Consider the following 26,490-nt stretch of genomic DNA (forward strand, 5'->3'; position numbering starts at 1 on the left):
GACTCCAGGTTGATTATACAATGTACTTCTAAGTACATGTATTGGCAAATAGAATTTCCTCCATATAGCGCTGTGTCGACCATTATTATCTCATCTGTGAAGGGTGCTGTTTGATTGTACATGTATTTTAATTTCGCAGTGACCAAACAAGCAGAGGTGCTCATTACCAAGGAAGCGAATGAAAGTGCCAAGGAGTACGAGCCTACGAGGAGAAACCCAGCAGATAATACTAGGACAACGAGGGGGGGGGGGGGGGGGGACAATGCGAGCTTTGATACAGAGGGGTCGACGGTAATGGAGAGCATTGTCAACACGCAACTTGTCAACTACCTGGAGAAGCATGAGGTGCTGCCAAACAGCCAGTTTGGATTCCGACGTGGTAGAAGAACCGCAGACATCATACACGGCTCTCCAACACGAATGGGTCCACACCATTAGTACTGGTGGCTGTGTCCAGGTCCTCGCCGTTGATGTTGCCGGTGCGTTTGACCGGGTTTGGCACACTGGAATGCTGTGCAAAGCGAAGCAGACCGGTGTCCACGACACCTGCTTGTAAGGCTACACGACTACCTCACCAACCGGAATATCCGCGTTGTGCTTGGAGGCCTACATCGCAAGCACGTTCCTCCCTGCACTCCACCAGTCACCTTTGGAAGCGAAGCACCCCAGAAGACAGATACCCTGAAGCTGCTGGGAGTCATGCTCGACCCTACTCTCTCCTACAGAGCCCACACTCGTAGTGTTGCACTGCGTGCCTCCCTAAGGCTGAGTTTTCTACGAAAGGCAGCACCCATCCAGGCTCCTGGACGACCATGGTCGAGTGGCAGTCTACAACTTACAAGGGATTCGTGCGACCCCTACTGGCCTGGTCTAGCGCAGCCACAACTAACATGGCCCAGCTGGATAAGGTTCAGCAACGACTTACGTGCGCTGCATTTCCTGGGACCTGGAACCATCCTTCAAAGTCTTCAGCTCCGCCGGATGGTGGCAGCTCTATCATATTTGCACAAGTCCACTACATTCCAGGGCCTCCCCTGGTAAAGGCCATGCTGCCACCAACCACGCCCCCTGCCGTAGCTAGCTTGCGCACACGGCAACAACATCAGAAGTACCATGGCTTCCAAGTTCCAGCTACAGTGGACACCCCCTAGATCCTTCCCTTTCAGGAATGGACTCAGATGGAGAGCTAAGGTTGAATTTATACAAAAGAGAAAGACCAAGGAACTACAAGTTACACTATAGTGTCCACTAACACCACCAGTTACTAAACAATCAGCTCATGCGATAACATTGCACGACACTGACCGACGGTACTGACGTTCTACAACTAACTGGCTAACAGCTCTAGCACATCTTGGATGCGCACTCCAACAGCCTTCCAACTTGGAAGGTTCTAAGTTATAGAAATAACATCAGGAGGGGAAGGTGAGCGCAACCACGATAAGCACAGGCTGAAAGTCTCAGCTGTGATATGAAGGACGTTGGCGGATGTTCATGCATGTCGATGACGATACTGGCAAGACAATTGGACAATACGGTCAAACCACGATTCAAGAACGCAAAGCAACATTACACACAACTTGTGTGGCTCAAAAGATGCGAAGATCAATAAAAGGGGAAGCTATGCGAACAAGAATCATGAAAAACCGAACGCCTCAGTAAAACAGCACTGTACTTCGACTATGACAATTAATATTTAGATGGACAATAAGCAGCGGTAACAATCAGCAGTTTCACACGACCATCGTTTCGCCGGATAGATAAAGACGGCTCATCAGGTGTGCAGGATTGGACTCAGATCAGCAGGGAGTCGTTTATTTCAGGGAGTCGTTTAATTAATTATACGATCGTATAAACGACGAACTCTCTCTGGTTCCGGGTACGGGTGTGAAATAATTCCGACTGTCAACCCTACGTCTGAGGCTACGATTATTTGTACACATAATTACGATGTAGGCATGATCACCATAATCACCATGATCACAGGCAGTCACCAAGCAACCGGTGTAGAAGACTTGGCCATGCGCCAGTGCCAGAGGAAGTAAACCTGCCACAACCACCCCTGGCCTTGGCCTTGATCAGCTGATGCTGTCGGGCTTTGTTTGGGTCCGCCTGGGCTCATTCAAACAAGGAAGCAGTAAAAATGGTATTTTACTACTCCTTGATTCAAACAAAATCTCTCCAGCCACGGCCGGCAGTTGCCTAAATGATTTCAGCAGAGAATAGTTAGTTCGCGCTCGGCTCCTGCCTGCAATGGCCACTGCAAAGAAAAGAAGGCCTCCGAAGGAACCAAACCGCGGACCAGGCCCAGTGCCGGGGGTGGCTGAGAAGGCAACCTCCCCGAATGAAGTACGTCCATATGACGACCCTCTGACCGCGCGAGATGTGCTGGAGAGCTACAAGTGGCTGAGAAAGCGAGACCGGCGTGTGTTCCTGTGCAAGCTTAGCGAGTCACTGAGCCCGTTCGAACAAGAGGAGATCTTGCTGGCGTTGACACCGCTGGTAAACTGCGACATGGCCATCTACATGGCCGGTGCAGCGCGTAATCTTTTCAACACGGACTTGGCTGGTGTCGAAGAAGATGTCGTCGATAGGAGATTGTCGAGCAGTGGTCTCCCTGACATGTCCATACCTGGGAATCGACACAAAGATGGCGCTGATAACACAGGTAGCAGGAGTTCATTGCAGCATAGCAAATCAAGATTATCTAGCTATCCTTCGGCTGCTGCTGCCATTTTGAATTCCGGAGCTTCTTCTCTAGCACCGGGCCATTGTGTATCCACACGACGGAGAACTAGGAGCAATCCTAACACAATTGTTTCCGGGCCTTTCAGGCACGAAGCACATCAACACCAGACCCAGGGTGCTGCAACACGCAACACAGACTGGACAAAAACGTCCAGGCGCATGCACGTCAGCAGTCGTACTCGGAGTTCTACTTCCATAGACAGTGGTGCGAGCGGCACGTCCACCATTGCACTGACTCAGAGAGTACGAGGAGCCCGTCACAAAGGGCCGCCCGGCCCCCTGACCGTGGGTCAACCACCGGGCCTGGTCACGTATCACCTGCACGGGCCAATGCACTATCGGGGCGAGGTGGTCGACAAGCATTTCCGTCGTGACTGCGTGCGTGCCCTGGGAGCCGAGGAGCGTGATTTGCGCATGCAGGCAGCAAACATGGAGAGATTGGAGGTGGTAAGTGTTATGTGCGTAGGCATACACTACTTCAGGGTTTGTGGAACCGGAACATTATTTTACTGTAAAATTTGGACTTCACGGAGATTTTCAAAGTACTAGGAAATTAGAGGCCATATGCCTCGTACTGCTCTTTTCCTTCCGCAACTCAACACTTGCAGTTCTATTTCGAAACTTGGGTGTTGAGCCAATAATATAATATAAAAAGTAATGGAACTCATGGATTTATTTAGGCCATCCAGAATTAATTCGTTGTTTCGGGTCACCCGACCGACCGTCTTTTTTCACCCGACCGCAAAATGTTTTTTAAAATTATAGTGGATGCAAATGTACAGACTAGACTATGTACACACGCGACCCTAATAATAGCAGTCCAGATATCGCCCTCAGAAGCAGTCATCAATGGTCATGGCTAGCCAAATGACAGGTGCTTGGTGATGACGTTGTCTTCTATCTCCGATCCGCAATCGGTCCTGAAACAGCATCAGCTCCGCCACCTTGTCGCTATTATTTTACAGAAGTTTTCAAGGTGAGAGCTGCTCGTCAGACTCTTTTGCCAGCGAGGCCAAGATCTGGTCCTGGAGGGGACCTGGATCTGATGGGACAATGACTGCGCTGGATTGTCTACATTACAGTCAGATTTGATCGACTGGCTAGATGGACAAAAGCTATTCGATGCCGTACATGTATGCACATGGACGTAACCAAAATAAAAAAATAAAAAAAAAATAAACCCGACCGACCGACCCTGGTACGGATGAGTGAAGTGACCCGAAACAACGAATTAATTCTAGGTGGCCTTATTTATTTATTTCTGCACCTCGTGGCATGTCAAGACAGCCAATTGAATTGAGGAGACGGTGAGACCAACCACGGAAGAAGAGGAAAAAAAGAAAAGAAATGAAGAGCACGTACACAAAGTGGGAAGAGATTAGCAACTTACAAAGCAATGGGATGCTGTGGGATGCTTAGATACAAGTTGTAAGTAACTGTTCACCGCTGTAGACTGATCTCTGCCTAATTGTCGCACTTTACGGCTGCATATTATCTAACTTGGTACGGGGGCCAGGTGCCCAAAATGTTTACTTTCGTTGCAGTTAAGAGCGCACAACTTTTTGAGAGTTTCAACGTGTAGAGGGGACCACAAGGAGCTCAACGATATATATGTTTTACCCTCGAAATGTGATGGAAGGTGCTGAAATTAGCCGTTGAAGTTTAGTGCATGCCAACCATGCATGGTAACCATGGCAACTGCATAGCAACAACATAGCAACTACTGTTTTATTCTTGTTTTTAGCCAACAGTAAATGTTCTAGAACGATTGAATGACTCAAATCAAGTTGAGACGATACGGAATGAAAACCATTGGGTTATATGCAGACTGCAGGAATGCCAGAAAGGAATGTAAAAAAAGCACAATACACTTACGTGTACATTGTCCATGGATGTGTATGTAATGTAGATGTACGTAATTGAAACTCAATGTCATGCTATAGTGGCAGTTAGTTGGCCAGATCACTGGCCTTGTTCTGGCAGCTATCTGCAGCGCTGCATTCACAAACATCAGTGCAATGCAAAGACTGTGCTTTGCAGGAGCAGCGGCCTCCGTCACAGCCAGTTTTGCAGCCGCATTTAACAAACTCCATCAGGGCGTTGGGAGCAGGCTCCAGGGACAACCAGTCAACCTGGAGCTTGCCGTCCACTAGTTTCCAGCCTTGGTGAGCAGTGGATGGAGAGGGTATGTCAGGCTGAGCCTCCAGTGACTTCCTCCAGGTTGCAGCTTGATAGTTAGCTCTGGCGGTGTGTTTCACCAGAGCGTCTCTGGTTGGCGTTCGTGAATTTCTGTTTGAGAATGTTTTGAGCTTCAATTTTGGAATGGGATCCAGGAACTTCTTTTCCTGTGCCGCAAGTCTTTTCTTTTCAACAAACTTGCGGAAGGCTACCCGGCCTCGAGCAGATCAATTGCAGCACTGCTTGAGCATGATAGGCCAGAAGATAGTCCCACCAAATCTTCATGCAGAATTATATTCTTCAGCTTCTCACCTCTGATATCATCATCGCAACTCACGCCTACCTCACTGAGTTCAACATGTTTTGTATAGTGCCTTCAGGTCAGCTGTGGAAAGAAGAGCGGTCTTATCAACTAGTTGTTCGTGGATTACTGCAAGGAAGCTAGCCAACACTTGCGCCTCTCCACCTGTACTGTCCGATAAATCGATGTCATTTTTGTCTTCCAAAACTCGAGTGTAATGGCGGAAACAGTCACGATGGTAATGTACCTCTCGAGCAATCAGGCATGAAAGGGACCCAATAGCAATTCCAATTGCGTTGTCCTCTCTTACCTCGGCTGCATCGAGCACTTTCTGGGCTGCGTTGAGAGATTGGCACTGAGATGTCTTTTGGTACGTGTGCTTCTTTCCAAGCAACAACTTTCGACAGAAAATGCAATCTATCCGTCCTGGCTCGACGACGGGAGCAGAGACGCTTTGTTGAGTTGCCCTCGGCGCACGTTTGCCCTTCGACATCCCGGCACCTCCACAAGCATCAGAAAACTCACTCGTTCTCCACTGTGACGTACAGACACTGTGAAAGATTTACTTGGCATTCAAGCAAAAGACAACGGTCCATGAGCAAGCTAGCCTTGATAATGGATGATGGTGCCAGATTACCGTCGTGAAACTCACATTGTTAGTGCTAGAGGTGCAGCCCCTTCGTGGTGCCGAAACCGCTACGTGCGTGTCAACAATACCAGGACTGACTCGGAAGTCGCTCGGAGGAGAGAGAGTTAATCCAGTCAGTCAGGACATACCACATCCTACTCCACTTTCGAAATTGTTGCCCGGGCCCTTCGTGGTGCCGAAACCATCACCTGCGTGTCCACAATACCAGGACTGAAGTTTTTTTGCAGAGGGCCTGCACTGGGGTTGTGTAGGGAAGTCTCATCGGTCTTGACAAGTCATTATTCTACGACTTCCAGGGCATACCGCACGTAATGCCCGAGTGGAGGACAAAATCACCTCGTTTGGGACCTTCCATTCACTTTCCGAAGCGGTTTTTTAAAGATGTCATGTCTGTATTGCCCCGCTATGACTCTGTGGTGTCAAATTGTTGTGCGCTAAAAGTCGGAATGAAACTTTTTTGAAGCACTTTTTCAGCCCTGGCCCCCGTACAAAATACAGTGGTGGACAGTTACCCATAACTCGTATTCACGAGCCCCTTTACTAAGTTTATATTTCAACTCCGTGTGTCCCGTTCCTTTTACAGCGTTACATTGATTTACAAAATGGCCTAACATGTCATAAATTACCTTTCTGCATCAGATGGTTCATTTACCGGTCATTTACCGGTGTGCAAAGAAGCTAAAAATTACCGGTGGCACTAACATTACCCTAGAAATTCACACTGATGGCTTGAAAACCGCCATTGCACGGCTCTCAACCTAACCTACCTCCAGGACACTGGTCACACCTCTTCAGAAAACAGCCTCGCATGAAGGAAATCGACTGTGCTTCATCGTTATGCATGCTGTGAAGGCCAGCTGCTGGCCTCCACTTAGCGATCTGTGTTGTTATGGAGAACCAGCTTGTGCATTGTTGGTGTTCTCCGTTTGCTGTGCAGTGCTTTGCAGTCATGAGCGGTTTTGATAGGCTGCTGCTGTGCAAAGACCTGATGAAGGACTTGCAATCGGTTGAGTCCGTTGAACTGGCCGCATACTTCGCCGACTGTCTGAGGCAGAGGTAGGGAGTGATTGATCAGACTGTATCCGCTGTGTGTATGAAATAGATCTGGCTCTGAGTCTTTGAAGCCGCTTTAAAATGCTTTGTTGTTCACTAGATTTCATTGCCATCGGTTCGGCCAGTCACTCTTAGCTCTGCTGACGAGATCTTACGAGGTTGAAACAGCTAGCTGTGAGGAGATTGTGTATGGAATAATGGCTGCAGGATTTCAGCTTGCAACTCTGCATACTGCTACTGCTGCTGCTGCTGCTGCTGGATATGATGTTTGAAACACACTGCTGCCTAACTGTCACACGTTTTCGCAGAGTGAAGGATCGCGGCTTCTTTCACCGGGCGTCCCGTGACCTGGTGGCAAGAATTCTGCACTTTCTCCAGCCGCACGATGCGTGCCGACTATCACTGGTAAGTAGCAGTGGTAACATTTAGACAGGCCGGGCCGAACCTCATTGCTTTCAGTGCCATACTCCATTGCAAAACTGGACACTATACATGCAATACTGCCAATAATTCTGTTTCAAACTGATACTATGTAAGTTCTCCTCGCCCTAGAGCCCCAGTCAACACATACACACGACTGTTGGGCTGATCTTTTCCAGAGTACTATGTTTTCCAGGCACTATTGAATGTGTGTGTGTACGTGTGTGTGTGTGTGCATGTGTATGTGTGTGTGTGTGTGTGTGTGTGTGTGCGTGTGTGTGTGTGTGTGTGTGTGTGTGTGTGTGTGTGAGAGAGAGAGAGAGAGAGAGAGAGAGAGAGAGAGACAGTGCACGTGGGTGGGTGTATATTTGTGTGCATGCGAGTGTGCACTTGTGTGTGTGTGAACGCGTATGTGCGCACTTGCATGCGGCCCTTGCTCAATCTCATTGCAATGCAGGTGTGCAAAGGCTGGAAGATGATTCTCAACCGAGATATGTACTGGGAGCATTGGTGTGTTCGACTTGGCAGGCAGTATGAGTATGATCATCTTCCCACTGACATCCAGGCAACGCATGACCAATATCAGTACATTGACTGGAAGGCTGAGTACCACCAGTGGACTGTGCACTTGCGGGAGATGAAGGAAGAGGCTGACCGGGAAAACGAGCGGAAAAAGAAAGAGGATAAAGGTAAATGTCACAACTCCGGCCTTCGGTTGCGTTGGGGGAATTATGGGGACACTTGTCAGTTTCGTTTAGAAGGAGATTTAGAGGAGTAAGAAAAGGCCCCAGCTTTGGCTGCTGGATGTTAGCCCGGTGGACGCCAATCTCCTACCTTTGGCCGAGTGCTGATGGAGCGGAGTAGAAGAAAAAGAAAGAAGAATATTGCGTTCAAGAATACAATTTCAGTAAAGGATATACCGGTAAGTGGCTAGCTTACTAAAACTGTGGTATGGTTTAGATCGCAGAATTGTAATGGTCACGGTTTGATTTATAAAGACCTTAGACGGTGTCGCATCATTGTTCGAATGTTTAGGGATGTTTGAAACTCGGATGTTGAGCCATAAATAAATGTGGAAGAGAAAAAGACATATGGATACGAGTTAAGAGTAACTAGTTAAGAGTAACTAGTTATTGCACTTTCTGACTGTATATAGTATCATGTTACAGTGATGGATAGTTACTCTTTACTCGTATCCATATGTCTTTTTCTCTTCCACGTTTAGGGATGTGCTGGTAATGGGCCGGGAATGTAAGGACCGGGAGATTGCAGTGTTTTAATGGGCGCGGTTGTATAAATAGAATGCTGAGATCATCAACAGAGAACTATGAGAAAGAGCAAATGACAGGGGTGACAGTGTTGAAGCTCTGAGCAGACGGCGTCGGCAAGAGTGCCTACACAGAGAGTAGAAAATTGGAGAGGAGAGGTCCCGCCGCCTCGAGAGTCGCTGTGCTCGCGAAAGGCTACACCGACAGCAAGAAACGATGGAGCAAATATCCTGTCGTTTGGAGACTCGCCAACTTCGTAACAAGATGCGTCGACAGCAAGAGACCGCTGAACTGGATCTACTCGGCAGGAGAAAAGATGTTATCATGCCCGAACTTGTTCGGTGTGCGGTGATTGCGGTCCGTAGGCGTAGGGCCGCCGTCACGTGACGCATCATGGCTGGACCGATCTCGTACATGTCCCGTACCGTGCCGGCAAAGATTGGTGACCACACATTGAAATAGGGCTTTCAACTGCAGGATCACAAAGCGAAACAACTTGATAGAATGTGTATGTAAGCAAAGTGTATCGAGGGAATGCATGCAGCGCTGCAGCGCAGGGAAATGCTCAGCGTGCGGGTTCCAGGCTATGAGTTGAAAAAGAAAAAAAGGAGAGAAAATGAAATAAGCTATTGACATACCATATTATGAGAAAGCTTGAAAGCTCAGGGCCCTCGCTATGCTTTTTTGCCTAGGTCATCATGCATGTTATTCGAACTGATGGAAACGTTGTATGATGTAGCCGATGATTGTATTCCAAAAACGTTTCCATCAGTTCGAATAGCATGCATGATGACCTAGGCAAAAAAGCATAGCGAGGGCCCTGAGTTTTCAAGCTCTATCGTTTGTCACCCTCAAACTTCCATGGCCCGTCATGCCTTTGAAACCGCTCTCATTACCATGACAACCCGTAGACTAGGTCTTGTTTTGGTGGCCCGGTAGCATTACATGCATTTGTGTTGCGTGCTCTTGTGTTTGTGCGTGTTCATTCCAGCGAAAGCCGCTCGTATGAAGTACCTGATGTCGCGATTTCAAAACGAAGCCCGGAAGCTGGGTGCTGAAGCTTGGCGAAAGTCTAATGATATCTTCATGGCGTATGGTATGTCAATTTTCTAAAACCGTTGCTTCTGCGTATGGCTTATCTTAGCCGGAGGTTACAATTTCATTGTAGACATTTGCTAATACCAGGCCTCTCACGAAATGGGCAATGATCCACGAAAGAAGCGTGGATAAGTTAAAACATATGACGTTTGTAGTCCACAGTCCCTGCACTAATCTACTGACTGATCAAGGCAGCGAATGCCTCTCTGGGCTTGCTCCTGCTGCACTCCAGCAAATAGACCATGTACTCGTGCTCATGGTCAACTTGAGGATACGTGTAGTCACGTATAACTGTTCGACCCTCTTTGAAGTAACTGTTGTACATTGTACTCTTGAGGCAACCAACTCAAAATAAATCATAAACAAACAAACAACACAAGCTGAAATTCGGCTAAAAAGGGCATGCCATGGTTGTCATCTTCTGGACGCTGAGTCAAGTATTTTGGTCCCGAGTACTCCGTGGAGTTGTATTTCCTATTGAATACGCACGCCGCGACCAAAATGGGAGCAATGAGCCCCTCGTGGATGGGCAGTTTGACTGGAAACTGCACTGAAGGCACTGCTTCAGTCCTAAAATAAAATAAATAAGGACAGGAAAAGATGAAACTATCAGAACCTGTAGTACTCTGGACTCTTCATTGTCGGCAGTGTTTCCAGGTGAGCCTGAATGTATCGACACTAGGCATAGTAGATACCAGTGCCTGATATCAGCTGACCTGAGTGGTATTAGTGAGCATACTGTACTGCAATGTACCACGTACTTGCATCTCTGTACATCAATGTACTACATTCTTGAATCTCTGTACATCAATGTACTACATTCTTGCATCTCTGTACATCAATGTACTACATTCTTGCATCTCTGTACATCAATGTACTACATTCTTGAATCTCTGTGCAGTACGACGCAGGTTCGGAAACCATCGAATGGATCGAAGGGATCAAAAGCAGTGGCTGCAGGTGCTGAGCGAGGAGGAGATTAAACAGATTACCGAGCGTGTGTTGGATCGCGTTGCCAAGTGCCATGAGGAGGGCGACGACTACGACAAGTGGCTAAGCGGCGACGACGACGCGAGCGAGGAGGAGACTCGCGTGCAGAGCAGTGACTGTAAGTGCGTTCAATGAGAAACCCAATGTTTTGCGGCTCATGAAGGCATCCTAGGCTGCGGAAATCCCTTGCCTTCATATTATACACACGTGAATTCTGGTGGCAGGCGTTCCTTCTCTTTCTGGAGTGAACCCATAGTTATGGGTATGTAAGATACACCCCCAACCTTTGAGGCAAAAGTCATAGTTCCGCGTGTATTTGGTTTTCTCCTGGAATGTTTGTTCACTCGTATTTTCCAACATGTAAGACTAGTGTAGCATAGTACTGGATTACTGGTCCAGCTGGAAGTCTACCTTCCATGTCTAAAGAATTGAATCAGAAAGGTAGGAGTCGACTTACAACCAGAATTTGACTGTTAACCGGGAACTACCGGAAGCTACCGGAAACGGCCTGCACCCATGCATGCATGAGTGCACTATGTGTATGCATTTTGCCAGTTTTTTTCTTGCCAGGATTTGGACGCTTCACCTTTTCACTTTCCGACGAGAAGAGCTTTCATTATTTATTTTGTTGATGTCCTAGCTCCATTGGGTTAAAAACTTGTAAAACCTGAAATAAGACCTCCGGATACTGTAAATATACAAATTTTCGGCAGCTATTTAATTTCGGCTATATTCGGCACCGACCCTAATCGCCTAAATTAAAACGCCGATGAAATTTTTCACAGCATCTGTCGCACTATACCATGCCCTGTACCCCATGCCGAAATGTCAAAAATCGTGAAGTGCCGAAATCGTGAAGTGCCGAAATTTTGCAGCGCCGAAATTTTGTATATTTACAGTACGGTGTCGACTCTTAACCGGTATAATAGAGTAGCCTTTAATAGAGAAAATGGCTGATGATAGATTCGGATCATGAAGGTGAATCTGGTCAGGCTTGCTTTCCGGGTGCAGCTTTCACTTAGAGTGGTCACCACTAACACTTGTTGATGCTCTACAAGTTGTGACATGCGATGTCTCCTAGTGAATGACCCAGCATTTGATGGAGCGTGCACACGAACTCTCCACTGATTCTCAGATCCAGACGAGAAGAAGGAGGAGAAGGAGAAGAAGCCGCCCAAGCCACTGCCACCACTGCCCACCAGAGCACATGAGTTCAGGAGTTGTGGCAGGCCCAAGGTGAGTGTCAGTGTGGAGAACCGTGTCTGGCGAGGCGTTGGCCGGCTGTGTTTGCACGAGACCTTTCAACCCGGGTTGAGTTCGTTTCCGGGTCGGGTTTCAACCCATCGTGTACACAGATTGACTGGAGCGTTTTAACATAATGCTCCGCTTGCACTTACCGGTTCGTGCGTGTTTCATGCCTGGACTGCACAGCATTTCACATGACCATGCAAGACCCTAGGAAGTGGAATGTTTGTCGGTGTATCAGTAATCTACACGGGCAACCATCTAAATGCTAGCGAATGCCTGTTTCTGCCATCGTGAAAGATGTTCAACCCGGGTTGCCTTGGACTCCTGATTTTACAGTCATGTACAATCATGTACTTGCATTGACCAGCACTTAGCATGTCATGTTATAAGCGGTTACCATGGTTACTGTACTTGTAAGGACATGTATTGACCTGGTGCCACATAGCAGAGTTTCACAACATGTAACATGGTTCAATTTTCCTCTTTGACCTCAATAATTATAGTTGTGATGTTCTTGGCACGTCTCAGTAACAGTACTTGAGAAGTACTTGTAACAGTGTCCAGATATCCAGACTCTTGAAATCCTGTAGCCGTTGTATGCTCTCACAATTAGATAAATTTACTTCCCGGCTATACAATTAACACTGTATCTTTCTTGTGTGTGTATGTGTATGTGTGTGTGTGTATGTGTGTGTGTGTGTGTGTGTGTGTATGTGTGTGTATGTATGTGTGTGTGTGTGTATGTGTGTGTGTGTGTATGTATATGTGTGTGTGTATGTATATGTGTGTGTGTGTGTATGTGTGTGTGTGTGTGTGTGTGTGTGTTATAACAACATTGCCAATGAATGATTTTTAAACAGATGCGTTTGGACGAGGACAGTGAGGTATACGAGCACTCACAGCAAGGGAAGCAGCCTGCCCCTACGTGGAGCTCAGTTATCCCGGATGACGAAATGCCATTCCGACGGATGATTCTAGTCCAGCAAATACAGGTAGTGGTGCTAAGGGTTGACTGCCATCGCAGTGTGAATTTTCAATTTCGCTATGTGAACGTCGATATGCATGAGTGTGTACTAATTGTGCATTCGTATGTGTACTATCTGGTGAAGTAAAATACAAACAAACAAACAAACAGGTCGCACACAGGCGAGGCCGATTGATGCGGGATTTGGGGGTGATGATGGGGCAATCTTTCCCGCACTATATGGGCATCTGCAGTTGATATTGACAATCAATCTGGAACCTTGCTATGCTACCTTGCTATACTACCTAGCAGTTGCTACCTAGCAGTTGCTAGCAGTTGAGCTGCCAGTGCCGTATGATCATAGTCTCTGATGCCGTTTGCAGAACGGACTCTAGACGTTTTCACAAACCTGAGCGAATGCAAACTGCAAGCTGCGCTTCAGTTTCTCACCCTCTGTCTCTGTGTGTTTGTCTACGTGTGTGTGTTCTTGTTCTGGCCTGGTTAGAGTCCAGAAACACGTGGTATTTACTGTGTGGCAGTGGATCGGAGGAGAGTTATATGTGGCTGTGCCGACGGAGCTGTTAGGTACGCGACTTGTCCTTCTACTGTGGTTGCGTAAAGTACCTTATCGTGTGTTCGGCGAAATCGTGCCGGGTGCTGTCAAGGCAGAGAGCGCTTGGCCGTATTACTCTGAAACGTGTTTTGTGTTCCGAGGCAGAAAACTGCAAGGCCCCACACAGCCGGCTGAGGCCGTTTTTATTTTTTTATTATCTTTTTTAGCACACTGCAAAGTGCGATGATCGCAGCTAAGCGTGAACATGGAAAATCCTTGTCCCCGATCGTGGTTTGTTGCAGAATCAAAAAGTCTTTCATTGCAGTTACACTGAAATGGCACCAATTGGCCGAATGTCTGGAAATGCTTGCAATTGGCTTCTATTTTTGATTTTTTTCCAGGGGAGGGTAATGTTAGGTATCCATTTACCTCTGGAAAATCCATAAATAAACAAAACTGAAACTGAAACTAATGTTTTTTCCCCGCTCGTAGCATCTTCTTGGTTTGTTGCAGAGTCAAAAAGTCTTTCATTGTAGTTACCGTACACTGACATGGCACCATATGCCCGGAAATGCTTGCAATTGGCTTCAATTTTTAAAATTTTTCCTGGGGGACGACCCCCGGACCCCCTTCCATGGCCGCCCCACCTCCAAAGTTGGTGCGACGGGCCTGAGTTACTGTGCAGCTACTCAAAACTGACCTGAAAATGCACATGCAGCATGCACTGCCGGCAAAGGCTGACAATGCACTACCAACGAAGGCTTACAGCGCAGGGGAAAAAAAGGGACACTTCAGTTTTTCAGAACACTACAGAAATACCACTTTCACTGGGTTGAGGGAAAGACTCAAACCACTTTACGGTACATCTAAATGCCAAAACTTGGTCAAACGTGGTTGGTTGGTGGGTTTTGTTTATACGAGTAGTACGTTATGATATACATAATGCCATAGGTCATTGCAATGAATGTTGAGACTGTGTCACAACGCAAGAGTTTCATGTCGGATCGGTAATCATCAGGTGACGAATGGTCACTTCTTCGTCATCTGACGATTGCAAACCCAGCATGCAACTCCGAGTTGCGACACCGTCTCAACCTTACTTGCAATGGCATTATGTGTAACCGCTCCTCCTTCGGTATTGAGCACTCTAGGCCTATTCAAAGTTTTCACCGTGGTATGATAAAGCTGTTTGACTCCAGGCAGCTACATTGTAAAGAAGGGGGGGGGGAGGGGGGGGGGCTGAATGAACTGTGGTCGTATAAAAGGTCTATAAAGTCTAAGGTATTACGTGTGTGCATGTATGTATGTATTTCACTCTGTGTGGACCGTGGTTTGTGCGTGCATGTTTTTCAGAATCTGGAGCCTACGAAGTGGCCAGTTTGTTTCAGCGTACAAAGCCCACAAGGTAGACGGGTTGTTGCGTGACCGTTATGATGCGAAGTATTTCCTAAATGTGCTTTGCAAAGACTATGTGCACAAGAAAGGTTAAACACACATAAACACACACACACACACACACACACACACACACACACACACATCTCAGACCTCAGACCTGCCCATCGCGGAAGCGATGAGCTATGTTAGACATAGTAACTTATGCTGGGGTTACACCATTCAACAGCTTGCAAGGCACACACACACACACACACACACACACACACACACACACACACACACACACACACACACACACACACACACACACACACACACACAAACACACACATTCACAATCTGGCTGAAAAAGCCGAGGCACTTCTCCGAACTAAGCAGCTGCAAAGTCCTACTGAAGGAGAGAAGCCATTTGTTCATTTTAACTTGTCTCTATTGTAGCATTCACCAACAACACCTGGATGCTCGCAGAGTGAGTATTCTAGGTTGTTGAAGGGAGAAGATGGAATGAGGATGTCTGACATTACCCTGCTCTGTGGCTTCTTGCGATTTGTGATCTCTACCAGGGTGGCGTGAGATGTTTGGATTATCAGGGTGACAGGATCGCTAGCGGCTCCTGGGATCGTCTCTGCGTTGTAAGTCCATGAATATATTGTATAGTATGTTTCCATCCAGGTCACTAGTAGTAGGGAGCGGACAGGGGAAACAGTCACCCCTTAACCCATTCTCCCCGGCATTTTCCGAAATTGTCTTACGATGCAAAATGCAACGTATGGGAGCGAACCCCAGACTTCACCCCAAGAGCCTTTATGAACCCTTTGCTGTCAGTGACTATCAACTGCTTTTTCGTTGACTTCCCTGATAAAGCACAAAATCGACAAATGAGTAGAGAGCCGCCGTACTTTCACCAGGGGGGGGGGGGGGGGCTCAATCAGAGTAAGGAGCGCTGTGCCCATTACCCTCCTTTGAGTTTGTTGCCTCAACAGAACAAATCACAATCAATCAAGGGAAATGGAAAGGTCCTACTACTGAAAGGCTTCCTGGCCAACTTGACTAAATTCTACTACATCATGTCTGTTGTATAGAGTGCCTTGAAGTTGAAGTACATGTAGGTGAACATCTGAACTTGAGTCTGTATGCCCACTGGTTGCCTCTGACTGAGAAAGTCCTGCACCAGTGGGGAGTTGGCACTCTGTCAGTGTGCGGGCTTCTCAATCACCTTTACTCACTGATCATGTCATGCATTGGGGTCCTGCAATTCTTAGGCTGTGCGGCAGTGTGTGACTGCGTGTGCATATGGGAACCTGGGCATTTGGCATATTATTATGAATGTAGTGATGGTGTGAAAAAAAGAAAAAAGAGGGTAAATTATTGTGTCCGTTCTCGAAAGGAACTCACACCGGCCGCTAACAGCAGGTAAACCACGGTGGTGGTGTTGCACCTAAATTATCACGAATTCGGTAAAGTAACTATTGGTGCTTTGTGCAGTTGGCACGTAAAGGTCAGGTAAAGATTGTCCACTCCATTCTGGCCGATGTGTTACAGCGTAGATTACGTTACCTCTAGCTTCGTGATCTACACAATGTGCGTGTATGTGTATGTGCGTGTGCGTATGTGTGTGTGTGTGTGTGTGTGTGTGTGTGTGTGTGTGTGTGTGTGTGTGTGTGCGGGGGGGGGGGGTATGTATGGATACGTGTGTATGTATGTTTTCAGTGCTGTCAGTAGTTTAGTGCGTGCATGAAAGGCCGTTGCTGCTCTGTGTGTGGTCGCTCCACTTGCAGGTATGGAATGTGGCGCGGCACGAAATGGAACATGAGCTGACTGGTCACATGGGCACAGTGAAGTCTGTACGCTTCATCCAGCATGGCATGTGAGTAGATAAGTCTGTGTGCTTCATCCTATGTACGTGGCATGTGACAGCTAGTCTCATGGCACCGCCTAATTACCCTGGATCCTCTCACACTCAGCAGGAATTGTGTGCAGTCTTTGAACACTTGTCTGCAGCAGAATTACACAGTCTGGATCTCGCTCTGTTTTTGTCTAGTCCAGCTAGTCCCATTGCATGGCACAATTGCCCTGTACGCTTAGCATGCATTGTGTACAGTCTTTTACAATTGTCTGCACCAGAATTATCCAGCCTGGCTCCACGCGGCTCTGGTCTTGTCTAGTCCAGCTACTGTCCTTCCTTCCTAGTCCCTGGTCGGATGTGAAACATAGTCATTGTGATACTATCGACAATTTAACCTTGCTCCTACACTGTAGAGTGTAGAACACCTGAAAATAGAGCATGGCCAAATTTTACAGCAGGCGGCATGCACTTGGTGCTCAGCAGAAAGTGGAGCTTCTGTTCCTGTTGTATTTCCTGGCAGAGTGACGGGCTCGGCTGACGGCACGATGCGAGTGTGGTCGACGGAGTCCTCGGATTTGCTGTACATCCTCAAGGACCACAGTGGTATGTCATAGCACGCAGTGCTGCCATTGCCTCACGGGCCGGGTGCCACGGTTAGCGGGTAATAGCCTCACTGAGGCTCTTGCACAATGCTCCCCTTGCCATATGTACTTTAAACCTAAGAGTGCGGAGAAACCAATCCTCCAGACTGCAGTAGCTCTACATTGTCTGTAGCAATGAGTATGAAGCCCGCTGTATGCAGATGATACCCTCGGATAGTGCTGATAGCACCAGTATGACTGCAGGCGGCCGTGAATTTCTGTTCTTCATCACACAAATATAAAGCATTGGTACTCTATCCATTTTATGAACTTTGGCCGAGACAGACGTGATAACTTAGTGATGGGCATTATAAGGCAATGGACTGAAATTCTGCGGCGTTCCCTCCAACCTAGGAGGCATTACTAACATTCGGCCATGACCGACCTAATGCACAGTTGTTTGCTTTTCATATGCAGGTGGTATCAATGCAGTACAGGTCTTGGAAGAGACTCCATCACACACAGTACTGATTTCCGCATCTGCTGACGGGTGAGCAGTTAGCCAGAGTCATAATAATAATATAATCTTTGTTCGACTTAATTTCTGTATTTATCATCGGTAATTTAAGCAGACCACAATGGCGACAAACCACCAGCACCTCCAGCACCAACACTACCACCAATCACTAGTACCAGCAACAGCAGCAGCACCACCACCAGCACTCTGTGACCACTATTTGCACCAGCACCAACACCAGTACCACCAACAGCAGCAGCAGCACCACCAGCAGCACCACCATCACCAGCACCGCCACCAGCACCAGCACTACCACCACTACCACACGAATTTGTGTTCTACCCACGGAACATTTCGCTCGTGTTTTTCTATATTAGCGTGCATGTGAACATGAACGTGTGTGTGTATGTGTCTGTGCGTGCATGGATGTGTGTGTGTGTGTGTGTGTGTGTGTGTGTGTGCGCGCGCGCGTGTGCGTGTGCGTGTGCTCAGGTAGCATTTAACGTACAGAGTGCATACCTTCTTGCCGGGTTTTCTCTTGTCGTGTTGGGGCAGCCTAAGTGCTATGTGACTTTTCTGCTTTTACAGGCGGGTGTTGACATGGGAAGTTCCGTCTCTGGCTGCACCTCGTCGGAAAGAAATATCCACCAGAATGTCCATAGACTCAGACAGCAGCGGACCACCGTCAGCGGCACCTATGCCAACAAGGGAACTCCACTCAAGCAGCGTTATCTTCACAGAGCAATCTGAGTGTACCTGTATCAAGGTAACTGGGAGTGCATGTGTGTGTGTGTGTGTGCCAGCTAGTTCGGTTGGTAGGTACACGTATGCCTGATTGTGTTGGGTCTGTTGCCAACAGGCTCGGCTGCTTGAAGGTGTAATGTTGTACCTGCCACCTTTGTTGGTTCCAGGGTTCATATACTTTCTATTTGAAGTATACATACCTGTTAACCATGGACTGCTTCTGGCTAGATTAACTCTTGTGTAATCAATGGTGCTAGTGAAGCTTTTATCAGATCCACTCTGATTTAGCCACTCACACTAGTAGCAAATATTACCTTCACTGGGGGCCGGGGTAACTGCAGTTGGATCCCAGGACGGATACCCTGATGCCGTCAATCCTTTTTCTGCACCTTGTCCTCACCCACTTACTGAGGTGTGGTGAGCCCATAAGTGGGATCATTTTCAAGTCCACCCAGAGTTTTGGGGATTTCAGGGGGTGTCGGCCGTTGGGCGGTTCAATAACCAGTTGAGTCATCTTTCCAAGATTCCTTTTGAGTCTCTCTCCCCTCTCCCGGGGGGACTCACGTGACCAGTTTTGGCAGTGAGCAACAAGTACAGTACAGTACAGTGTGTGTGTGTGTGTGTGTGTGCGTGTGTGCGTGTGCATGTGTGTGTGTGCGTGTGCATGTGTGTTTGTGTGTGTGTGTGTGTGTGTGTACACGTGTGTGTGTGTGTGTGTGTGTGTGTGTGTGTGTGTGTGTGTGTGTGTGTGTATGTCTGTCTGTCTGTCTGTCTGTTGATCTATGTATGTGTGTCTATTTGTCTGCCTGCCTGTCTGCCTGTCTGTCTGTCTGTCTGTCCGCCTGCCTGCCTGCCTGCCTGCCTGCCTGCCTGCCTGCCTGCCTGCCTGCCTGCCTGCATGTCTGTCTGTCTGTCTGTGTGCCTGACTATGTCTGTGTGTGAGGGGTCTGTCTGTGTGTGAATATGTTTGTCCATATGTCTCTCTATCTGTCTGTATGCATGTGTGTGAATGTGTGTATGCATGTTCATCTGTGTGTGTGTGGAGGGGGGGGGGGGGGGCAATGCAGATGAACTACCATTGCCCTCTGGATTATGGCATGTACAGCTTGGGTGGTTCAAGCCCTGATAAAGATCACTAAACGAATGATCCCTTTGTGAAGTTTTGTGTTGCAATGCTCCTGTCTCCTTTCTGTCTGTATCTTGCATGCAGATACTTGGTGATTTGCTGGCAGTTGGTGATAGTCGCGGCGATGTCACCTTCATTGCGTGGCGATCTGGGACCGAGCTCGACCAGATGAGCTGTGACAGCTATTGTGCTGTGCAAGCATTGGACATGATCGAGGAGTGGATGGTGACGTGCTCTGGGTGAGTTCCTTTCTGTGTGCACAACTGTGCAACTATACCAGTGGGACTGCACCATTACACTAGCACTGCCGCATAGTGCTGAGACGGGTTTATTGTCCAGAATACAACTGATTTCCACATCACTGCTTAGGCCTAACTACACATGTATATGGCCAAGGTGTCAGAATAGCCAGCAATAGGTGCTAAGAGTTGCAGGTAGCACAAGCCACAAGCGCAGGTAGCACATGTCACTGCCTATATATGGTATGCCACGTATGTACAATGTCAACACCTAACAAGGCAGTGTGCAAGTCGCACCAATGGAAGGTGTGATCGTCACAGTCCAGCTCTCGCCCTCCTCCACCCGAGGAATTTCGCCAGCCGCTTAACCCTTGTACTCTTGCGTATCTAAGTCCCTTCCTGGACTGCCTCGCCCGTAGTGCCATCGGTTTCCAGGTTTGGTCACTTGGAGAATCTGTGTCGCCTTGTTCCCAGCTTTTAACTGTTGAGATGGTGCTGCCTCCACTTCACTGTCCCCTGCATTGACCATACGCACAGTCGCACAGTCGCAAGCCCAAGCCCTCACTGTGTCATTGCTGCCAGTAAAAAGTTGGCTCAAGTAAGTACTCAGTCTTGGGCGTCCGGCCACTGAGTGTGCACAGGGAACACTGCTTCCTCACCCTCACCCGACCTATCGTGTCTTTCATCACAACTCTACACACTCCGGTTGGACGATTGGCTTTGTCCAATGGCCTTGAGTTTCGATACTGTACTGGCTCCAGCTTCTGGTGATGTCCCTGTGGAATCAAGGTGCTGCGTGGCCAGTCCCAGGTTTGCTTGCCTAAAGTCGGCCCCGCCAATCATGGGTACCACCAGGTCAGTCACAGCATGGAATGGGTAGTTAATTACAATGACCTTACCCAGACGAACTGTCATTCTCAGGACACCCTCTGTCTTGACCTCTTTGCTGGGCCGGATGCTGCTCTTGGGTTTGCTTGCGATGACTGCTGGATATACTGCTTTGGGTGATGACTGAGGTGTGCCCTACTGATCAAGCTGATGTCAGCACCGGTGTGCAGCAGCATGCTCACCTCCTGGCCTGCCATCTGGGCCCGCACAAAAGGGCTGCGTGTCAATTCACTTGCACCATGGGTACTTGGCTGTGTGGGTGATGTCGGTCGCCCCGTGCTACCGCCGTCCTGCACCTTGGACTGGTGGGGCGTTCTCGAAAAATCCTTCCGGTTCACAGCACGACACTCAGCCTGTGTATGTGGCCTCCAGGTAGGCGCCTCCCGCTTTCTTGATGGGCAATCTCCGAGTGACCAGCCGCCCATTTGGCACTGTGACCCATAGTACCAGCACTTCCAAATAATAGGCCCTGGCTTGTTTGTAGTGACATAATTATGTTAAGATAGACACCGGTGAATTGTTTTAGAAACACGGAAAATTAAAGGGGCAGTTAAGGCAAAAATCAAAATTTCACCAGTTGTAGTCTTCGGGGTGCTTAGTCGAATGGTCTTGGTCCGAGAAAGCTGAGACGCTTCCTTCCTACTTGAATCCCAATCGAACTCGCGCACTTCCACCGAAACTGGGTGACTGCGCCCTACTAGATGGGGATTTGTATGCAAAATGTCACTAAAAGCACCATTTCGTTCTTATAAAAGCACGGATGACCGCGATTGGCCCATATGTTGTAGTCTTTTGGACGCTGAGTGGACTGGTTTTGGTCCGAAAAGTCTGCGATGCAGAGTTTGGCCCTTATTCCCAATCGAACGTGGTTGAACAAGCGGTCACGTGCTCCTGGGTGCCCAAATCACCTGGTCACCACGCCAGCAGGCGACAACTTTCACACCAAGGTTCAACTCGAGTTCAACTCGAGTGACAGGACTGCACCCAAAAAAGGTCAAACAGGCTAGTAAGTTGTACCCTGCAGGCACGGTGACCAGGTGACTGGTGTACGCAGGAGCACGTGACCGCTTGTTCAACCATGTTCGATTGGGAATAAATGAGGAACGCTGCATCGCAGCCTTTTCGGACCAAAACCAGTCGACTCAGCGTCCAAAAGACTACAACATATGGGCCAATCGCGGTCATCCGTGCTTTTATAAGAACGAAATGGCGCTTTTAGTGACATTTTGCATACAAATCCCCATCTAACGTGTTAGTAGGGCGCAGTCACCCAGTTTCAGTGGAAGTGCGCGAGTTCGATTGGGATTCAAGTAGGAAGGGAGCGTCTCAGCTTTCTCGGACCAAGACCATTCAACTCAGCACCCCGAAGACTACAACTGGTGAAATTTTGATTTTAGAGCATCCCCATCCGGATAAAAAAAAGTGAAACTACGATTGAAGCGTCCTATAATCAATCCACGGAAGCAACTACACTGAGTAGACTGAAATATGCACGCAGCGGGTCTTCATTTTCCTGCACTAACTTTTTGATTTAAAATGACAAGTGTGTGTGTGTGTATGTGCGTGTGTGTGTGTGTGCGTGCGCGCGCGTGCTTGCGTGCGTGCGTGCGTGCGTGTGTGTGCATGCACGCGTTCATGTGTGGCCTTATCTGTGTGCATGCGTATACGCTTGGGTTGTTCGGCAATCTTCAGACACAAAGTTCGACAGTGGAGCTTGAAGACCGGTGAATGCCTTCGTCAGCTGATGGGCTACAAAGCTACTGTCAAGGACGTGAAGGTGAGCAATGTGCCAGAAACACAGAACACACACACGCACACACACACACACACACACACACACACACACACACACACACACACACACACACACGCACACGCACACGCACACGCACACGCACACGCACACACACACACACACACACACACACACACACATAGCTACATTACCACATTACCGTACTAACCACAGTAGCCAGGGCTTGGTTGTGCTGCTCTATGCCCCCATGACATTGCCAGAGCTCTTTCCCCGCTTTAGCCAAGAACAGCCATTATGGAGGCTTGGCCACTGAACAAGCCGTATTCAAGCATAGTGCCTGTAATGGCGTAACTGCCTACTTTCATAGCTACATGTGCGCATGTCGCGGTAAGAGAGAATGGTTGATGACAGCACTATTCGCTAGTTGGCCACCGTTTCATCAGGCTGCCAGGCAGTCGAATACTGAGAATAGCCTTTCCTGACAACCAGCACGGCTTGTGTAGCATTCTGGAAATGCTTGTGATGACTTCCAACCTGCATGGTTGTGTTGAGTATGAATTAGGACGACTGACGACATCTTCTCCAGAGACAATTCACAACGGGACAGGTAGGTGGAACGACATTTATTAGGGTAGACTAAGAGACGGAGACAAAGACGAACTACTACGACTACATTATGATTATTGACGAGAGCGAGATTATTTGAAGAGAGCGAGATTATTGAAGAGAGCGAGCTCGACTGAGAAACAACGCAATATAAAGGGCCTGGGTAGCTATGGCAAACATGGGCGCGCAAGTAGCTACCCAGGCCAACGGAACGAAAGGTGAGTATGACGTAGTACGGGTGCATGCAGACCGGCCAGCTTAGGAAAGGTTGTAGGTAAGATTGTACGGGAGGAGGTACCTAAAAAAAAAAAAAAAAATTCACGGTTCGCGTGAGACTCGGCTGGAAGCCGTACCTAACAGTTACCTAACAGTTGTAAAACTTGCGGATGTATTTGTGTGTTGATTACGCACAGTGTTACGGTGAACTGATCATCACTGGCTCAATGGACCGGGTGGCACGTATCTGGAACCCGAAAGACCCGTTCAACTATAGCCAGCCAAGATACACACGAGGAACAGTGGCACACCGGCCCAACGACGTCATCAAATACGACAAAAATGATCGCTGGACTGATGTGTGGGATCTTGCGGACCCGGAGGAGAATTACAGAGTCCAAGACAAAATTCCTCTGCTAGACGAACCAACTCCTTCGGTAAGTGCACCGGGCCTCGAGCGATTTTAAGCAGTTTGATTTGGTGTGCAGTCCACACTGCTATGTACTCTGCATGTCAACGGAGAACATAATCACAGTTGCGGCCTTGGCGCGCTTGCAAGCAAAATATTTGGCCAGTTTGCAATCGAAGAACATTTGCTTGACAAGAGCCGAGAAGCAGTCGGATACAGCAAACGGAATGCTGTGTTCTGCCACAAACGTGTTCCGCAAACCCTCAGCCTTCAGCAATCTGTCTGCAAATGAGGGGGGGGGGGGGGTGAGCAGCAGACGGTGCTCGTAACTCTGTCAAGCGAGCTTGACGACCTGAAGGCTTGGCATTTTCCACAGCACGAACGTGTCCAGCCATTTTGTGTGCCGTGCAACGTCATTCAGTCGACCAGCAGCTACACAAAAGTCCGTTCTACAGTAAATACAATACGCTGTGCTGCTGCTGCCCTACTGCTGTGCTGCTGCTGTGCTGCTGCCGTGTCCCGTGTTCAGTCTCCAGTCAACCTTCCAAACTTCCCGGATGAAACATGCCGAATACCTGTGCAGCTCAGCTTTGTCAACCACTTTTGAAGGCCAGGAGCACTGAAACCACTGCCGGAGTGTGTCCAGTGGTCCGCTGTGAGGCACGGTGGCCGCATACGCCTAGGCAGTGGGTGCTGAGGTACAGGTCGCTAGACAGCTGAAGACGCATCTACCCAACGACTGTGGTCATGTAGTCAAGAAGGCATACAGCCATATGACTGTATGAGGCTGGTAAGCGTCATGCCCTTGGACTGACACTGTGTTACAAGCTGCAGGCGCTGCACATACCAGTGAGTCGCACCCAGCCGTGTTAGCTGTTAGCTAACACTGCAGTAATACGACACTGTAGCAGCCGGAATGTTACTCCCAGCAGCTATCACTACAGCGGAACAGCACTCCTTCAGAATGATATTAGTACCTGGCACTGCATTGGGGAAACAGCACGTTCACCCAAGTTTGCTTCCTGGTAGACAATAGATGGTGCCGATGGATGGACTTAGTCTTGAGCTAGCCGTGAAGTTAGTCTTGATCTGAGATTGAATTTCTTGATTCGTCATTCAAAGTGCATGTATGATGTGCAGACAATAGTTGAAACGTTGTTGATGATTACTGATTGGTTAGTATTTTATGATCGTTCGTAGCGTCCTCTCCTCTCCCCTCTCTTTCTCTCTCTCTTTCTCTCTCTCTCTCTCTCTCTCTCTCTCTCTCTCTCTCTCTCTCTCTCTCTCTCTCTCTCTCTCTCTCTCTCTCTCTCTCTCTCTCTCTCTCTTCTCTCTTCTCTCTCCTCTTTCTCACTCACATTCTCTTGCTCACTCACTAAAGTCTGGGACACTTCTCTTGGAACTTGAAATCAATACTAGTAATTCATGAATGAGCACATTCCCAGATGGTGTGTGGAATACACGAGATGGATCCGAGAACAGTTTCTTGGGCTGTGCATGAGCACATAAACGTGTATGGTACATCGGCCCAGTTCTAGCCAGAACAAAGTTGGCCATGCTTATACCTCTGATGAGCCCCGAAAACTACCTCAAACTTTTGATTGGCACACAGTCATCATGTCATGCATATTCCCCTGGACTGCGGCATGCACTGCGGGTAGTGAATACTGTGTGGTAGCATGCAAAGGAGGCCTTGCGTGCACACACACACAACTGCGATGTATACATCTTTAGGTGTACGAGAGTTCAGATTGCAGTGCATGGCACGCACCAAGAAGTTGTTCACACGTGCACTCTTGCCAGGCTGCATGTGCATGAACTGGCGAGGCCGAGATCACGTTATGTCCTTTAGTCAGACAGCTGCGCGTACTGCTGCGGTAGTGCATCCCAGAAAACACAATAATTGTGTTGAATGGCCAACTGCACTCGTGTAGGGTGAATGTGTGATGCGCTCTGAAGTGAAGGCCGTTGGTACGAGTACGCAGGTACCTGTATAGTGGATGATCTGATTGAGTCTCCAGCTGTCAGCTCTGCACGGATGGGTCTCGTACAGCGATAGTGCATCATGTGGGGCAGTGCTTTTGCTATATGCACCCAGGATGTGCTTGTAATCAAGTAAGTTGTGTACTCTGCACTCGGCATATCCACCCCCGCCTCTCCCCTTTCTTTTCATTCATGATATTGGTGCGTCTAGCTCACTATGAAGCCGAGACCTCGGGTCGGCCGAGTGCACTGGGTCTCACCACCCTTCTGCTCCTTAGTTCTAACCAGATTGGAACTGAGACGGCATGGGCACTGGGCACGTCATGCGTGGCATGCTGAGCTCTGTCAAACTGCACATGCTAAGCACATGTTCAAACAATGCGGCTGTGATTGGTGTGGAACGAACACCTCAGTCATGCGAGTTTTCCTCAGTGCATGTTGCTGACCCCATGCAGAATGTTGCGATGTGCTCATGCATACCGGTAAGCCTATCTATAGTAGACCATCCCTGTACAAGTACAGAATTATACTATTCTACTTCTAGATGCATGGATCAGTGCAGACACTTCGACTTCGGACTGCACCCCTCAGGCCATGATATGCAGAAGCTATAGCAACTTGTACAACAGCTTGCACGGTTGGTTGACCTTCGCAATGAATCAGCTAGCCTGATCTACACTGGGAGTACCAAACACTTGAAAAGATTTTTTC

At 48.3% G+C, this 26,490-nt stretch overlaps 1 protein-coding gene across 1 annotated transcript; it reads left to right on the plus strand.

The window, feature by feature from the left end:
- Nucleotides 1-2,066: 2,066 nt before the first annotated feature.
- LOC135804485 (uncharacterized) lies at nt 2,067-26,264 on the plus strand. Its single transcript, XM_065318367.1, has 19 exons — nt 2,067-3,195; nt 6,814-6,932; nt 7,238-7,334; nt 7,807-8,038; nt 9,609-9,713; nt 10,617-10,823; nt 11,841-11,941; nt 12,814-12,945; nt 13,423-13,502; nt 14,824-14,875; nt 15,432-15,500; nt 16,647-16,735; nt 17,235-17,317; nt 17,773-17,845; nt 18,401-18,578; nt 19,767-19,921; nt 22,502-22,586; nt 23,585-23,824; nt 24,326-26,264. The coding sequence occupies exons 1-19, from the start codon at nt 2,254-2,256 to the stop codon at nt 24,401-24,403; spliced, it is 3,117 nt and encodes a 1,038-aa protein (XP_065174439.1). The 5' UTR covers nt 2,067-2,253; the 3' UTR covers nt 24,404-26,264.
- The last annotated feature ends 226 nt before the right edge of the window (nt 26,265-26,490 follow it).

The sequence above is a fragment of the Sycon ciliatum genome, chromosome 1 (assembly GCF_964019385.1).
Source record: "Sycon ciliatum chromosome 1, ocSycCili1.1, whole genome shotgun sequence".
Lineage (NCBI taxonomy): Eukaryota > Metazoa > Porifera > Calcarea > Leucosolenida > Sycettidae > Sycon > Sycon ciliatum.

What these genes read in the sequence shown, in the direction of transcription:
- LOC135804485 (XM_065318367.1), top strand. Translation starts at nt 2,254, where the DNA reads ATGGCCACTGCAAAGAAAAGAAGGCCTCCGAAGGAACCAAACCGCGGA. An exon ending in GCCGACTGTCTGAGGCAGAG is followed by an intron (nt 6,933 to 7,237) that starts GTAGGGAGTGAT and finishes ACGTTTTCGCAG; the next exon opens with AGTGAAGGATCGCGGCTTCT. An exon ending in CATCCTCAAGGACCACAGTG is followed by an intron (nt 17,318 to 17,772) that starts GTATGTCATAGC and finishes TTTCATATGCAG; the next exon opens with GTGGTATCAATGCAGTACAG.